The following is a 17780-nucleotide window of genomic DNA, read 5'->3' as shown; positions in this document are numbered from 1 at the left end:
GGGTTTAACACTTGTTTCAAAATACCCCTAAACTTTGGCCTGGGGTTGGTCTTGGATTCCTGTTCTAAATTTCACAGCTGGCATCACAGTATATCTAGAACAGGTAAAAACAAAACCCAGCATCTGAACTTTGGAGTGGTGGGGATTTGTGATCACGATCCAGTGTTGATAGTTTGAGCCAATCTTTAGTCTAGGTCAAGAATTATTTAAAGGGAGAGTGAGATCATTATTTCATGCTGGGAATCACAGTGAAGCAGGTGGGACAGTGAGGCCAGCACTAACACAAGGAGCTTTGTGATCTGTGTGACCTACCCCTTGCCCAGCATCTATCCAGAGTGTGCATACAGTGCAGCAGGTTATTGACTGTGGGTCAGCCAACCCCGTTCAGGACAGGGAATGTGAGCAAAGCTGTAGTCATGCATTTGGTTTAGAACAGCATCAACAAAACATGGTCGATGACCAGGCTAGAAGGTCACGCCAACATCACGGCTGCTCCAACTCCTGCTAGAGACATTATTTTACTGCATTTTTATGGATCATCTTCCGTCCTCTCCTCTCCCCACGCCGTCTCCCACAACTGTCTGGAGAGAGTCTACAGCTCATACGAATCAGTGACATTTTGGGTGCACTATGAGGTCTTGGGAACAGGCCAGTTTATTATCCACCTCTGCTGCTAAAGGTGCATTTTTCTCTGTGCAATTGTGTTCACTTCTTCAGCTATGAATCTCTTGGGCCCTACACCAGTTTGGCAGCAGGGTAATGACATCACTGGAGTTATTCCTGATTTACACTTGTGTGACTGGGATGAGAACCAGGCCCTCTTTGCATGCAGTTGTGACTCTCTCTTGTCTTTTGACCCTGTTACTCTGGGTTTTAAATTGATAGCTTGACCAAAATTCTGTTTTACATACCCCTTGGCCATATTGCTTTATGCAAAGCCAGCAAAAACCCTGATGCTCGACTGACGGCTACTCTCGTTTGCTGACTTGGGGTCTGTGTGAGGAACACAATTCACTGCAAAACAGCCCTGGGCCAGTGATCAGACAACTGAATACATGTGGGTGAGTAACTTCTGGACCTGCTTGGAGGGGAATGTTGGACATGGAGGAAGGGTCAATAGCAACATCCAAGCAGTGTAGTGCATTTCTCGCGCTCTCACTCTTCCTGTCTTCCTCACCACATGTCAAATAAAAGTTCTAAAGGTGGCCTCTAAGCCCAGAAACTCAAAGGTATTTAGGCTTCTAGCTGCCATTGAAATCCATGGGAGATAGGTCCCTATGTACCTTTGTGGATCTGGGCCTAAGCAACTTCCACTAGACATTTTAAGTGACAGATGGGTGGGTTTGGATGTTTTAAAAAAACAAAAACAAAAAAGCGAGATCCCCTGAAACAAAGAGGTGAACTACCTGAATCTCGCATAGTAAAGATGCAGTCATTACAAGCCTGCTAGATTTCAGGAAAGCAAATGTTGGGGAATTCAGAAATCAAACAAGTAATGTGCAATGGAAGGAAGTATTAAAAATGCTGGGAGAACCACAGAGGAGCCCTGAAACATCATAATTAAGGCACAGCAGCTCCCATTGTGACACTGATGGCCAGATTTCTGCTGAATATTTTGATACCTAAGTGGGAGCTGAGTGTTTTTGAAAATCTGGTTCTTTAACGACTATGAAAATTGCTGAGATACTGAACTCCTTTTATGCACGTCTTTGAGAGCTTAACGAGAAGTAGGGAGGGGGGCCTTGTGAAAATGTAACTATTGTTGAAAAGCAGAAAAGGGAAAATCTGTACTAACTCTTTCCATCGGGTTTGGTTGACGTCACTGTAGGGTTAAGGGAACTAGCTACTTACTATACCACTGATAATTAATTTGAAAAGCCTTGGAAAACTTCAAAGAAGGAAAGTACTATCCCATAAATCCATCCACAAAACCTACTAATATAATGTGATAAATCGTGCAAATGAAATCCTGACTCAATTTAAGTGAATGGTAAAACTCCCATTGACTCGATGGGGCCAGCATTTCACCTCTAGGGTATGTCTACACTGTAGTTAGACACCCGTGGCTGGCCCATGCCAGCTGACTCAGGCTAAGAGGCTGCTTAGTTGCAGTGTAGACGTTTGGGCTCATACTGCAGCCTGGGCTCCAGCCAGAGGCTGTACATCTGACTGCAATTAAACAGCCCCTTAGCTCAAGCCCCACGAACCCGAGTGAGTTGGCACGGGCCAGCCGCAGGTTTTTAATTGCAGTGTAGACATAACCCTAAAGGATAACAAACAGAACTACAATCCTTAAGCTACATGGATTTACGTGGTAGATGAATTTGATTGCTTTTTTTATAGCACTACAATATTGGACCCCCAAACGGCAAACTCTGATGCACATGCTGAGCTGTAAGCAGATGAGTAGTCTTAATTACTATAATAAATCTGGTTGCGTCCCTAAAGTTAAGCACCCTCATCATAGTTTGCAGGATCTGGACTTTTGTGCTTGAAGGGAATGAGATAGATATAATATGGTTAGATTTTAATAAAACATTGGGTACTGTATCTCATGAAAGCTTATTTCAAATTGCTTAGGAAAGGAACATTGTCGTATGGATCTAAAATCGATTAAAAGACCATAAGCAAAGGGCATGGGTAAGTGAAAACAAAGCAAGTTGGGGGAAGTTTCTAGTGAGGTACCCAAGAAATTGGCATTAGGTCCATCTTATTTGACAGTATCTTTATGACGTGGAAGAAAATAGCATGCTTTGTGGCTGATACTAAAGTGTGAAAGAATCACAAAGAACAGTGATGAGAGAATTAAGTATCTGCAAGGAAAGCTAAGATGGGGTGAGTTTGGGGAGAAAGCTGAGACTGAGGTTTGTGTTCTGGTGGTGGTGGTGGTTGAGTTAAACATGAAAAACCAAACCGTAGGAATTCAGGATTTTGTGCTGCGTCTGGATGCTCTGCTCAGAGCCGGGTGTGAATGCCACGTGGTTACAGAAATGTGTTTGGCTATTGAATAATCTCCCAAGGGACATGGCGAAAGCCCCATCACTTGGCACATTTAAAACTACTGTAGAGTGGACAGAACCCTAAGAAATAATCTGTAGGGAACAATTCCACCATGCTTGGAAAACAGACTGGACAATTTGATAGTTCTGTCCAATTTGTGACTTATATGATTCTATAAACTCAATTTATAAAGCTGTATTTTTATGCTGTCTTTTTTACACACACACACACACACACACACACACACACACACACACACACACACACACACACACACACAGAGACACACACTCTCTCTCTCTCTCCCTCTCTCTCACTTTTAGACTACCATTTACCATATTGTACAATAGCTGAAGCCCAGGTTTACGCAGCTACTGAAAAAAGAAAGGTTATAACTGAGACAGACGAAGGTCACTTAAGAATGAGCCCAGTAAAATGAGCTAATTTCAGGGCTCACTGGCTTTTGTTTTCTCACTGTCATCTCTTTGTTGCCAATTTGTTTTGGGATGCTTTGATGTTACTGTTTTAAAAACAAAAACAAAAAAAAACCCCACACTGCACTTGTGACCTGGATGGCTCTGAAGATTCTGAATAGCTTAGAAGATGGATTTTTTCACCTCTAGCTAACTGGCTAGAGTCCAGCCCAGATCAGTGGTGTCTAGAAGTCATTACCATCTGATGACTGCTTGGTGGGCGCTGTGAAATTAGTCTCAGTCCAGTGCTGATTGACAGTGAGCATGCAGTTTTCTTGGAATGTACGATGCTAGGATGGCTTTGACACTACAGTCATTTAAATAATATTAATAACAAAATGCTATAAGCAGGTTCCAGGTGTTTCATCCATTTCAGCCTTCAGTTCTTACATCTTGTGCAACTGTTGTTTCATATTATTTGTAGCACCCTCAATTTTCTAGCCACTGTCATATAGGAAGACGCAGTCTCTGCATCAAAGAGCTTGGAGTCTAATTCCACCGGCTGCCTACTTCATATCTCAAATTTCCGGTCTTCTTACAGCAAGACCTGCAGTGAGAGTGAACAGTCACTGTAATATGCAATGTGCGCCCCTGATTGGAGGAGTCATAGTTTAATATCCAGCGGAATTGCTGCTGGGGAATTTGGCCTTTTCATTTGGAGATGTGCTAGTTGTTGGGGTTTTCTTTACAGCATCAGCATCGTGTGTAAAATATGTATATACAATTCATCATCAGAATCAAACACATAATAGTGATCGTTATTTATATTTATATAGTGTCTTTCATGCCAAAGTATCCCAAAGCAACAACCTTCTGTGAAAAATATAGTCACCCATTTCATCCACCACTAAAAATTAGTCACTTCTCAAGTGGAACACAGCAGCTCCCAGCAACGCTACACAGCTGTTTTGGACAGGCACTAGAAAGGTATTGGGTGAATATCAAGAAAAAATTCCTGATAGTGAGATCAGTTACAGTGTGGAATAATCTGTCAAGTTAAGTAGAGGAAGTGTTGTTGCCTGGAACACTTAAAACTAGACAGAACAAAGTGATGGAGAACATATTGAAGGGATCGTCTTGCACTTGTCTAGCGTAGGGACCATCCTGCACTGGGCAAGGGGTGAACTATATCCCCAAGGGATAGATTAGATGGCCTAACATTTCTTCGACCTCTCTAATATTCTGTTATTCTACAAATACTCTCTCTAGTTGAATCAGCTGAGGGCAGTTTTTTGAGCAGAAAGTAATTACCCAAAGGTTGGACAAAACAAGCTCATATGAAAGAGCTGCTCAAATAGGGATTGTTTTGTGCAGCCTTGGGGAAAATTGTAGGTTGTTTTCAGACCTGTGTATCTCGTTCATGACTCTTTCAAAGTCGTTTGCTTCTGCACGCTTTCTTCTCGATAAATCCCATCGTAGCCTAGGTGTGAATCAGCAGCATCTTCTGGAGGTTGCCTATAACATATTCATTTTTCCTTGCCATTGAGAGCAGACACATTTCTTTTCCCTCCAGCTGCCCCTTCTGCTATGCTCCCAAGCCCGTAAATTGCAGGAATTCACTTCATTCTTAAGAGTGTGAAATCTGACATTGCAAACTCAAAATGCAGAGGCAAAGTACCAGCCAGACGTGGCATCGGCATCCTGGCATTTCACGACACGGAGCAGCTGTAGGGAATCACACTTGAATGGGCAAATTTGCCAATGCTGTTTTTCAAAAGGACTTCTAACCTGTCTGCCTTTTTGCTTTGGGTGTGTTTGCTCCACACTGCAGTCTGCATTGTGTATAAGAGATGTTGTCTTTGTAGATTCCAAGGCCAGAAGTGACCACTGGGATCATCTAGTCAGCCCTCCTGTATCACACAGGCCATAGAACTCCCCCAAAATATGCTCTAGGAATTTTCTATTATGGCTAAGGTCTTCTGAGTTTCGGAAATGGATTGTGTTTCAACATCCGGACAAATACGCTCCCTACTGAGGAATTCCTTCTTGCGATCCCTCTGGTTAGGACTTGTGTAGTTATCTGCATTGCTTTGTGGGTGACTGATTCCAAATCTGGTAGTCAAAGGCACACTGACTTTCTCTTTTTATTAGAGGTCAGTTTTGCTTGGCATGGTGACAGGAGTTTTTAATAGTGTTTATGGAGCAATGCTGCTGCCTTTTTTTTTTTTTTTTTAATAACCTGTTTTACTGATGCAAACGTAAATCCAGATTTAATCAGAATTTTCTCAGGATAGCATTAATCTTCAAATCTGAATAAATGCAATGTTGTTTTATTTCATGTCTTTAATAAAAAAAACAAACCATACCCAATAAGGAACTCATTGTCCCTAAGAAATGATGGAAAGGGATGTCCGGGAGTAAGAAATGCAATAGTTTGTTGCGTAGATGGTGAGAGGCCATAATCTATAAAGCCACAATCAGTTATGGAGATATTGAAAATGTTGGGGCCCAAGTGGAAAGTAACAAAGATAAAGCCAATTCAAGGTCTGTGGCGTGGAAAGGGAAATAAGCCAAAATTGCCGACAGAAGTCATGCATCTATTCACTATTACTTTCAAATAAGTTAGATGTGTTTTGGCTTTTAAATGGCCTGGAAGGTAGTTTAATTTCAGAAGTCATTTTCATGTGTCAGGCTTTAATTTATGTGATTAAAACACAACATGTACAAAGTGGAAATCACTGAAGCTGGTGGTGTGTAGGAGATAAACTTCACATACACACTTCTCTGTCTTTGTGTTCTGACACCATGCACCAAACTATTGAACCTCATCTGTCCACTCTAAATGCTACGATCACCCTACCCACTGTGGTCTAGGAGCAGTACCTTACTCAGTAAGTAGTTCCATTGATTACTCGAGGGCTAAAGTCTTACTCCAAATGAATAATGGGTGAAAAATCTGGCTCTGAATGTGTTGCATTGTTTGGCAGAAAAATGAAGTTGCAACTTGACCAGCATCTGACTGCAACAGCTCAGTTCCAGTCCACTTGTCTGTTCAGTGGGAAAGATAATGGATTTGCACAGATCACAAGCCCATCTCTATGGGTTTAAATTTTTTAATGTATTGAAATTACAGGGATTGTTTGAGTTGGTTTTTCTTTTTAATCTTACTTTCATAAGCCGTGAACATCCTTTGATTCTGACTCTGCTCTCTTCACGCCATCTGGTTTTAGGGAAGACAAAAGTCCACTCTCCTTTGCGTGGGTTATTGAGACTGTCAGGAATTATGATTTGGTTGGCTGGAAGCTAATATGATTATTTGTTTCATTCATACCCTCTGCAGGTTAATGTTAATGAGACAATAAGCTAAACTTGTCAGGAAATGCCAGTCTGCCAAACACAGTCTTTAGGATCACACCTAATCAACAGCAATAATACCACCTTATTGCTTACAAAATGCTGTCCTCTTTGCATTAGAACAGGGGTCAGCAACCTTTCAGAAGTGGTGTGCCGAGTCTTCATTTAGTCACTCTAATTTAAGGTTTTGCGTGCCAGTAATACATTTTAACTTTTTTAGAAGGTCTCTTTCTAGAAGTCTATAATATATAACTAAACTCTTATTTGTATGTAAAGTAAATAAGGTTTTAAAAACATTTAAGAAGCTTCATTTAAAATTAAATTAAAATGCAGAGCCCCCCAGACCGGTGACCAGGACCCGGGCAGTGTGAGTGCCACTGAAAATAAGCTCGCGTGCCGCCTTCGGCACCCATGCCATAGGTTGCCTACCCCTGCATTAGAATATCAGGGTTGGAAGGGACCTCAGGAGGTCATCTAGTCCAACCCCCTGCTCAAAGCAGGACCAATCCCCAACTAAATCCCCCCCCCAAGAACTTATAACCCTGGGTTTAGCAGGCCAATGCTCAAACCACTGAGCTATCCATCCCCCCCAGGCTGCTCTGTGTTTGAAACCTATTAATATGGACTCCTAACATCTCAAAGCAAAGTTTAGTACTGTAACGCAAAAGATTCTGGCTCCCATCTCCTTCTATGACTTCAGGTTCTTTATCAGTCCCCAGTCTTCCTTAAAAGAAAGGAATAACATAAACAAGGTCCACCCACCCTGGGCTTAATAAAAGTCTTGCGTCCCTCCTGTGTTTTTTCTCAGCAATCTGCTCCTTGTTCCAGAGAGTAGCTGCAGGACTCCTTCCCTGGGCCTTTCTTCACCCTAGTAGTTTCAGAGATTGGCATGAAACGTAACCTCTATAGCCCCTTGGCTTTCTTCAGTCTTGTTTCTCTCCTCGTTCCCTGCCCTTTATACAGGACAGTATCCACAGGGCTGCTCCCCTGGACCTTCCTTCCTGGACTCTTTTCCCTACGGCAGGGACTATTGTGAAAGACTATCCCTTCCTGGCAGTTTTCTGTGCAGACACGCCTGCCCTGCAGCTCTTTATAAGGAGCACCAACTTGTTGCTCAGCTGAATCTGATTAGTGAACAGGGCTAGCTGGCCCCAGGCCTGTGGCCCTTAAAGGTCATGCCAGCCTGTTACACCCTCACCCACCTTCCAGAATTCGTTGCATTTACTCACAGAGTAAAGAGAAAGGGAGTGAGAAAGAAGAAAACGGAAATAGAGAGGAAGGGCATGGGGAGAGCAAGAGCATTGTGATGAATTGCTGGAGAGCCTTAGCTGAATATCTATTAGTATAAATGCCATGTGGTTGCTTTGGGACTCTTGGTACAGAAGAGCACGTTTGCTTGTTGTCTCTCCCATGATAATCAGAAGAGAGGACAGAAGTTACAGTAATTCTTGCTTTCCTTTGGCCTGTCAAAGCCTAATCTCTTGAGTCTGCTCTATTGATTTTAAAAGATCTGTTTATTACACAGTCTAAAGCTTTTATCTGTCAGGGAAAACTGACCAAAAGATGGAGTCATCTTGTGCCATCAGCACATTAGAGGCCGGATTGGAAACTTTTGAACTGCAGACTTTTAAACTTTAATGAAGATTTTAAGGGAGAAATTGTTCACTCTGTAAACAAGAGTTCCCAAGTGCCCGTGTCACTGAGTGGGCTGCTGCTTCTGCTTTGCACTGCACATTGGAATACCTAAGGAGGGAGAGGAATCCTGGTGGGCTAGTCTGTATTCCACCCTGGCTCCAGGGGAGATTTGTTGACGGCTCCTTCACTGCCATGTATCTGGCACGGTTCACGACTTCCCCTAATACCTGTTCCCTCTGTGGCGAGAGGGAGACCCTGGCATACGTTTATATCAAGTGTGCCTGGTTGCAACCCCTCTTCCGGCTCCTCCAGAACTTACTCCTCTGATTCTGGCTGCACTTCTCCCCACATCTCCTGATTTACAAACACCCTATCCATGGCCCCACAGAGTCGCAAGACCTCCTCGTCAGCCTCCTCTTGACCATGGCCGAAGTGTCCATCCACTATACCTGGAGCAGGAAGCTAGATGGGGGGGAAGGAGTGTTCTGCGACTGCGGGGCCTACTTCCAGTCCTCCCTCAAGTCACGTCTCTGGGTAGAGTTCCTCTGGGTCACCTCCACTGGCTCCCTAGTTGCTTTCCAAGAGCAGTGGGTGGTGTCCGGGCTTCTGTGCATGGTGTCCCCCTCTGGATCCCTGCTTTTATACCTGTGACCTTCACTCCCGTCCCTGTTTTTTCATTTTTTGTCCCCTGAACTTATTTGAAGCCTGGGTCTAGTGGCTCCTCCCCTGGGGTTAAGGGGAGGGGCCTTTAGATGTTTGTGGGCACAAACATCCCCAGTGCTTCAATAGGTGTACATTGGAATAGACCTTCCCTTTAAGAAACAACTGTGTTCACAGGTCAGACATTTTTCTGGGTCATTTAACTCGTATTTTGGGACAGTCTGTGGTAAAATTCATTCCCCTAAAACCAAAGCCCACAACAGCAACAACAAAGTGACTCTGAAGGGCCCCCTCATTTTCATTGCTCTGCGAGAGAAACATTCTCCTGCGGTGGTCTGCACAGAGATGGTTGGCCACCCAATGCTGGCTTCTCCTCCTTGTTTTCAGATGCTAAACAGCATCTTAAGGACGTAAAAATTAACAAATACTTTCCCAATAAGCCGGCACTACTGCATGGACCTTATGTGATTGGGAGTGGGGATGGGGGGCTGGCACTAGGTAATTATGGAATAAGGAGAGGAGACAGATAGTGAGTGGTGAGGAATGGGGAGGGAGACGGAGCCTGAGTGATATGGGGGGGGAGAGGGACGACAGAGCCTGGGCAATTGAGGAGTGGGGACAGGAGGCAGGGTGATTAGAAGGGGAGGTCGATCAGTTGAGGAAAGGAGATAGGAGGCCGGGCCTGGGTGGTGGGGAATGGGGCCAGGAGGCAGGGAAAATTTTCTGTTGACTGTAGTGGGCTGTGGATCAAATCCTACTTGCTGATTCCCCACCTGGAACCTTAATCCTCTGTCTGTGTTATCCCAACTCATTGCTGTGGGGATTATTGTGTTGTTCAACAACTGACAGTCCCCTGGCTCCAGAACAGCAGGCATCCGGTGAACTCTTAAGGAGGAGATCCTATTTTCATGCAAATGTCCTTGGTGAGTGAAAGTAGAGAGCGATTGACAAAATACCCTGTGCAGGAGATACCAGCAGAATTGTTTCTAAATTGGGGGTTTTCAGTATATACCATTAGGCACCAGATAAGACATTTATTGCAAGCCAATGAACTAAAGTGAATCACTATTGATACAAATACCCTGTCGTCGTAAACCGAGCCCAGTAGCTGTACGTGGAGATGTATTTTCCTGACTCAGTGAACATGTTGCAATTATTAATCGGCATGAGGGGTCCTGGTGCAGGGGGGTGGCTTTGCTGTCAGCAACATCTTACTGTTCATGCACATCCCACCCTTTGGGACTTCATCAAGTAAGTCAGTGGGCAACACCATCAGCATTAATGTAATCACTATTCCCTGCTGTGCTCTGGAAGGCCCACAGTGAGAGTTTCCGGGGGCGGGGACTAGTGGATTGATTCCCTGGCAGTGTTGCTTCAATGGGAGTTGTGATGGCAAGGGGCAGGGAGGAGATGATATTGTATCATTTGCTCCTTGAGGTGGTTTTAATCCGTCACTTTAAGAATCTACATACTGTTTGCTATTAAAGAGTCTACGTACAGGATGAGATCCTGGCCCCATTGAAGCCAATGGTAAAAGTCCCATTGACTTCAGTAGCATCAGGATTTCACTCTGAGTTTCTTTGGGGGCAGGGACTGTCTCACTATGTGCTTGTACAGTGCATAGCACAATGGGGCCCCGATCCTGATTGGGGGCTTTTGGGCAGTACCAAAATGTAACTGCTACATGATAATATTTGTAAGTAGTTACCACATGTATTTCCTGTTCTAAATACAGGGAAATACTGTGGTGTCTTAGCTACCATGGAGTGGCAAATGCTGATTTACTAATGGTGACTATTGTATAGATATTATTGATCCTTAACATTTATATTATGGTAACATTCAGAGGCCTCAATCAAATCAGGGTCCCATTTTTCTATGCACTGCACATATAGCACATAACAGTCCCTACGTCAGAGTCTACAGTCTAGAAGGTGTCTAATTTGTTTTTTTATTGCATACATTGTCATTTTCTCAATGTATGTAGCACTTTGGGGTGTGTGTGTATATGTACAGTATAATTCCAGTTATCAAAATTCCCTTTATCCGAAAATCCTAGTTATCCAAAGCCACAGTGTCCCTCCCATGTAGCCCGATGTTAGTTACTAGCACTTCTGTTTGTCTGAAAGCCTGTTTATCTGAAGTATTTGGATGTCCCCCAGCCCATTCAGATAAATGGGGATGTATAGGGGTGTGTGTGTGTGTGTGTATGTATGTATGTATTGAGTGTGTGTGTTTATATTATTCATAAAATAGGAATATATTTTTCAAAACTCTAAATGAAATGCGGATTTGAAAGTGTTTACTTAACACATTAGCCAGACATCGTCTCTTGCTGTACTGTGTATTGTAATGCTCTTTCCATTTATAAAAAGAAAAAAATGAAGCAACTTGTGTGTAAGTAAATACATTTCTCTTTAACTTAAATTGTATCACTGTCAGTTGATAGGTTTCTTACAAGAATTGAACCAGATAGGTTCTGAATTTTGAAGTGAAGTTGACAGCATAGCTGTGTTGTTTTTAGATCTCAGTTGGTCACGGGAGCCAGTCTTGAGATGAGGAAATGTCTTGTTCTTTATGATTATTATTAAATTATACCATGTATGTTCTGCTAACCAAATAGAGTCCAGTTCTCATGTAAGTGGCAGAGAGAGGCAAATGACACTTTGTTCTATTCATGTTCCAGAGGCCAGTGAGTGCGCACCTCGCACAAGAGAGAGCTCGTGTTAACACACACAGTGTCAGCCTTTTGCCAAGGCCCGTAGGCACCGGTCCTGTGATTCCGTTACTGATTGCCCATCAGCTGTGGGGGTTAGCGAGAGAGGCAAGAGAGTGGCAGGCTGTGATTCACTGTGTGCACCATTAAGGTCTGTGACTTGCTGCTCTCAGCCAAGAGCAGCACATTAGCTACATGACAGACGGAATAATAGTACCAGCAAAGTGGTCAGTGCCTAACTGGGATATTTTGCAGCCTGCCGAGTGGCTGTGGGCTGCAGCACAGAACATATGGAGATTATTTTCTGAATTTATGCAGCACATGTTTTCCTATCAATTAAATTCAGAGAAAATGTGTATTTATAATAGGGTGATGCTCACAATAGCCATCCCTGTTACGAATTACAATGACTGCCTCTGTTTGCTGAGTGTCTAGTGGACCAGCTTTATACAGTCTGAAGCAACCACATGTGCTCCGTCTCAAGGTCTGGAAGGATGAGCAGAGATCTGTACAGTTATATGCAGGATTCTTTTGTTCTTCTCTGTTTTTCTCGCTTCCTCCAGAAACCACACCGTTCCCTCCTGAAGTGCTGGGGTTACCTAGAGGTCTGAGCATATGCCATGCATCTTCCCAGTCTCTGCATTTGCTCAGTGACTATGTACCGTCCCAGAGAGGAGCTGCTGCCTTTGAAGTGCAAAAGGCAGACAAGCACTTCCTATGAAAATGAATTCTACCCCATACTGTGGATTAGAACAGGATGGGCAGCCAAAACAGTAGGATGGGGCTCTTGAGCCAGAATAGTAAGCACCGCAGCACATATGTACCCTTCAATGTCCTTGGGCTAGAAGTCTTTTTCTACGTTAAAGCCTAGCCCTTTACTACTTTGGGCTGGATGAGAATTATCTATACCTTTTTCTCAGGTATTTTTAAGCAGTTTAAGGAAAACATAATGGAGAATCATTGTAACTTGTTCACTAAATCTCTCCTTTAAAACAACCAAGAGACAGCATTGCTTGCTGTTTACCAGGTTTAAATCTTTAGTGAAACAGACGCCCTTCTGCACCATATGAGCAAATTAGAGAGTTGTTAAGTAATAAAAACCAGTACCAGAGAGCAAAAGAATCAAGTGTTTGCTTTTGGGCAAATTGCTTTGGAATCAGTAGGACTAGTGCTGCATCCAAGTGTTTTCAGCTGTGCTTGAGGGACATCCTTTTTCATTTGTAGCTGATTATGGTCTAATAGGATTTCAAAGATTTCTGGGTGGGAATACTTCACATCTCATTTCATTTGATTTTTTCTGATGTTTCACTTATCATACTGATACCTACCCTTGGAATGAATCTCATTATCTTCCTTTTTAGTTGCCTGAACTGGATTTTTCCTGTTGGTCCCATGCTACCATTTAATTGGCATTTCTGAAATCTTTTGGGGATTTCAGAAAGAGCCAAGCAGCAGTTTGCATGATAGCAAAGCATGGATCACTGAAATAAAGAAATGATGTTACAAATCTTTTTAGTTTTGGTCCTCCCTCTTCTTTCTCCCTGACTTGTACATATTCTCTGTGGCTCGTGCTATTACGTTTTCATAATGAAAATTAAGGACTTGAAAGGAGTCCACGAGAGGAGTAACCAGTACAGCCCAAGATGGACCAGTCTCATCACTGACCTTTGCTGTCCAGTGATGGTGGCAGCCATAGTTGTTGTTCTTTAGCAGCTCATAGGATGGGAACACACACATAGCTGTAAATATGGGTTTGGCAGGAGAATGAAGGCACCAGTATTCAGAGCAGCCAAAGGCTCAGAAATAATGTTCTGCTGTGACTCTTCCAAACTGACATCTTGATGTTAGGATTATAAATGAAATCATTGTTCTGACAAAGGCCAAGACTAATAGAAAGCCTTTATTACTGGCCTATTGGCTAATTCTGCTTGTCTAACCCCTTTGCATGGACATAGTGTTAGCAAACATGCTCACAGAGGATGCTTTGTGTGAGATCTGGCCCGGTGAAGGATTACTAGGGGGCACAAGGATATCTCAATGACAAGTGTTCTTTGACTAAAATTTGCAATCCCCCCCGCCCCAGGCCTCAAAAGAGAGTGACTGGGTTTTTAATCTACAGTTTGTATGAGTGATATTTGCTTTGTGTCCTATCACCCTTGTTATTCAACTGTTCTCTCGTTGCAAGCAGGTGAAGTACTGCCTAAAAGAAATTGTTTCTTCTGCTGAGGTTCAGTGCAGTTGACAGCTGTCATATAGAAGCACTACACTTTAATATAGGTTCCAATCTAAAGAGCTCTAATCTGTTCTCTTTCCTCACACAGGGAATGTCTAGGAGCCAGGGACCCATACTGTGGCTGGGATAACAAACAGAAACGATGCACCACCATTGAGGACAGCTCCAACATGAGCCTATGGACTCAGAATATTACTGAGTGCCCGGTAAGTAGAAATTAAAACAGAAGAGGTAGAAAAGTGTGTGTGTGTGAGAGAGAAAAAAATATATATATGAAATTGTAACCCTCCACTCATCTGAGTAGGATTCAAACACGGTTTAAGGCACTCAAGGAGAACACTTTTTTCTGTTCTTGTCGTGGTCTCTGAAATGTCATTGCAACAAAGCAGCAAACTGGCTGACTTTCTGCCTACCATATCCAGTTCATGGCTGCAGTCTTTGAAAGCTGCATGGCCAAGTTAATTCCTGCTGCTTGAACCATATCTGTAAGATTGCAGGAAAGAGAACTACTCTGATTACCTTGCAATGTGGAAAATAAAAGATTTCTCTTCAACCTCCATTGTTATCTAATGCCAATTAGTGTGCTAATGCTGCTAACTACAGCAGGCTGAGAAGGGGCTGGGTGGGTTATATCTTCAATATGCTGTTTATGTCTGGAGGTGCTGGGATATTTATTTCTCTTATCTATCTATGTATCTTCTCAGAAGATTTCCCAGCAAATACTAGTCATTACTTCAATCCATCCTCCGCTTGGCAGGCTTAAGTCTTTCACCACTGGATTCAGAGGCTTGCGTGTTTATAACCCTCTAGTGTGGTGCTTCCTGATTGCACAAGCTGTTATCTCGTCCTGTTTGATGCCTGTGTCTGTTGATAGGTGTGTGAGGTGTTAATCCTCTAGTTCCAATACATCCGCCATGGCAGAACATTGGGGAACGTGCAATTCCAGATCATTGTTTCAAGGTTATAAAAGCTGCACAGAATATTCAAGAGCATTCTGAATATTGTGTGCTCCTAGGGACATTCATTTCACCATGCGTTAGAATTTAATATGCATATAGTTTTAGTTTTAGGTTTTTTATTATTAATATATTAATTTTCATCAATATAGTACTTTTCATTCCAAGTACTTTAAAAACCACATACATTACAGAAATAACTTCCTCTCGCTCTCCCCTCCCCCCTCCACTGAAATATATCAATCTCTGATGTGGAATGGAACAGCTGATTTAAGGCCCTGATTCAGCAATGTATTAGGGTTACCATACGTCTGGATTTTCCCGGACATGACCGGCTTTTTGGTCCTCAAATCCCCGTCTGGGGGGAATTGCCAAAAAGCCGAACATGTCCGGGAAAATGCCGGCATCCCTGCCCCAGTCCCCTGCTTACCTGAGCGGCTCCGGCAGGCTGTGAGCTGCAGGCGGATTTCCCGCTGCGGCTGCTGCTGCTCCCCCCAGACGCCTCAGCTCTGTACAGCTGAAGAGCTGAGCTGCCCGAGCGCTACCGACTTCACGGTTTGCCGGGCAGCCCCCAGACCTCCAGACCCTGCGCCCCTGGCCGGGCGCTTCCCCTCCCGGGCTCCGGCTGCGCTGGGGAAGCGCCCGGCTGGGGGCGCAGCGGGTCTGGAGGTCTGGGGGCTGCCCGGCAAACCGTGAAGCCGGTAGCGCTCGGGCAGCTGTTTCACGTGGCTGGGAGGGAGGAGGGGGAATGCGGGGCGCTTAGGGGAGGGGGCGGAGTTGGGGCGGGGACTTTGGGGAAGGGGCGGGGCCAGGGCCCCGTGGAGTGTCCTCTTTTTTTAAAACCTTAAATATGGTAACCCTAAATGTATGGAAGCATACACCCAACTTTAAGTGCATAGTAAACATCTTGCGCAGAAGGGACCGAACATTACAGTAAGCAGAAGAATGTTTTACCCATTTAAAATGCAATGGCATGTAGGTAAATAGAATGCAGTGACCCAAGTCGGAATTTGGCTGTGACACTGAAGTTAACAGGCCTGCCCTTGTGAAGAATGCCTCTCCATTATCTCTTTTGTTTTACTTCCTGTGTCTTGGAGAATCCAGATTTTTATCTTATTGGGTTTCAGGTATTTGATCCATAGTATTCTATTAAGTACTATCCAAGGAACTATATAAATAAACATTTTTATTAATCATAAATTATACACACACATGCACACTGCGTTAAAAGAATGTTATTCAAGTTGCAAAGTCAAGCACTCAAAAGTTAGAAAATACCATAATTAAAGTTGCCAGTGCAGCATTAATTCAGCCTCTTTGCGTGTATGCATTATGGTAGTCTTTAATTACATGATCACACACTCTTTCTTCCACAGGACCACGGCCTGATTCACTGTATAGTATGGACAGTGCTCGTTTAATGAGCAACTATTCAGTATTTTGTTTTCTCCTCATTGTTCAATGCGTAGCACATGCTTTTTTCACTGCACCCTATTCAACTTCTGCTCTAGAGAGAGAATGATTAACTTCTTCAGGAGCTTTTCTGTGGCACTTATCCCTGTAGGATCTGAGTGCTACACTAATGCCTTTACTTTCACAAAATATCTGTGAGGAAAGGGTTGATATTATCCCCATTTTACAGATGGGGAACGGAGGCAGAGAAAGTCCTGCTCTGTCCTCCCAGCATGGATACTATCTTCATGGAATTCCGCTTCTAAAATCTAAGTAGTCTCTATTGAGCTTGTGCAAACTGTGATTTTTTTCAAAGGCTTATAACTTGGCCAAATTTGGGACAGCAAAAGGCACATCCCTGATTCACCTCTCTGCCAAATTTCAAACCCCTGTTCCAAATCATGGGAACACTAGAGCTGTTGAAAGAAAAAGACATCAGAAATTTTTAACATAGGGAAAACCATGTGTTTCTCCCTAGCCTTGCTCTAAGAAATGGCTGAAATTAAAAAATCAGCCTGAGGCGGACACCTGTCATGGAAAACCAGCCCAAATGGCTGAGTCTGGCAAAGCTATATGGAACCTAAAATGGGGTCTTATAATGAGAAATGTTGGGCAGCATTAATATTAGGTGGTGCTCATGGGCAGCGGGTGAAGCTTCCCCTGAAGGAGGCTAGCTCCCTGTCCCACCCGTGGCCCCCTACTCTGCCCCCCACCGCCACTCACTGCGTTCCTCCTCTCCTCCGCCCCCCATGAGGCTCCCCGCATCCCTCCTTTCCACCCCCCCTCCCCCATGAGGCCCCTGCTGCTCTCCACTTCCCTCCTCTCCTCCACATGCCCCCTCCCCTGCGAGGCCCCTCCCTGCTCACACTCTCAGCATCCTTTCTCTCCTCCACCCTCCTCCCCCACCGCCCGTGAGCAGCGGGCGGGAGGGGGTAAAGGGAGAGGAGGGATGCAGGGCGGTGGGGGCCTTGCGGGGCAGGGGAGGTGGAGGAGAGGATGGACGTGGCGAGCAATGGGGGATCTCCTGGGGAGGGTGGAATGGAGAAGAAGAGGGACTCCCCAGATAGCAGGGGGCGGGGCTTGGGGAAGGGGCGGAGCAGGGTCAGGAAGAGGCTGGGTACAAGTGAGGCCACTACGGCCCAGGTGTCTCGCGGTGGCAGCTGCATCAGGGGAGTCTAGGTCTATTATACTTGCCAACTATGGTGGTGCTACCATCCCCACCTATAATATTTGACTATACATTAAAATTATCTGCTCTGCATAAAAACAGGTCAGTCTGGATTTTTAGCTTGGATTCTGAGCACCGCTGCTTTTGGGCCTGTTTCTGCATTTCTGAACTCAGTGAGACATTTAAGTTGTGC

At 44.1% G+C, this 17780-nt stretch overlaps 1 protein-coding gene across 2 annotated transcripts in view; it reads left to right on the top strand.

Moving 5' to 3' along the window:
* SEMA5B (semaphorin 5B) overlaps positions 1-17780 on the top strand; it is a 336474-nt gene that overhangs the window by 279140 nt on the left and 39554 nt on the right. For both annotated transcript variants that reach the window (XM_024205720.3, XM_024205721.3), the window contains exon 13: positions 14100-14217. In XM_024205720.3, the coding sequence (XP_024061488.2) occupies positions 14100-14217 (118 nt within the window). The remainder of the gene's footprint in view (positions 1-14099; positions 14218-17780) is intronic.

This window comes from Terrapene carolina, unplaced genomic scaffold, assembly GCF_002925995.2.
Source record: "Terrapene carolina triunguis isolate 2854851 unplaced genomic scaffold, T_m_triunguis-2.0 Scaffold62, whole genome shotgun sequence".
NCBI classification, from domain to species: Eukaryota; Metazoa; Chordata; order Testudines; family Emydidae; genus Terrapene; species Terrapene triunguis.
This window is presented reverse-complemented; position numbering and strand designations above follow the sequence as displayed.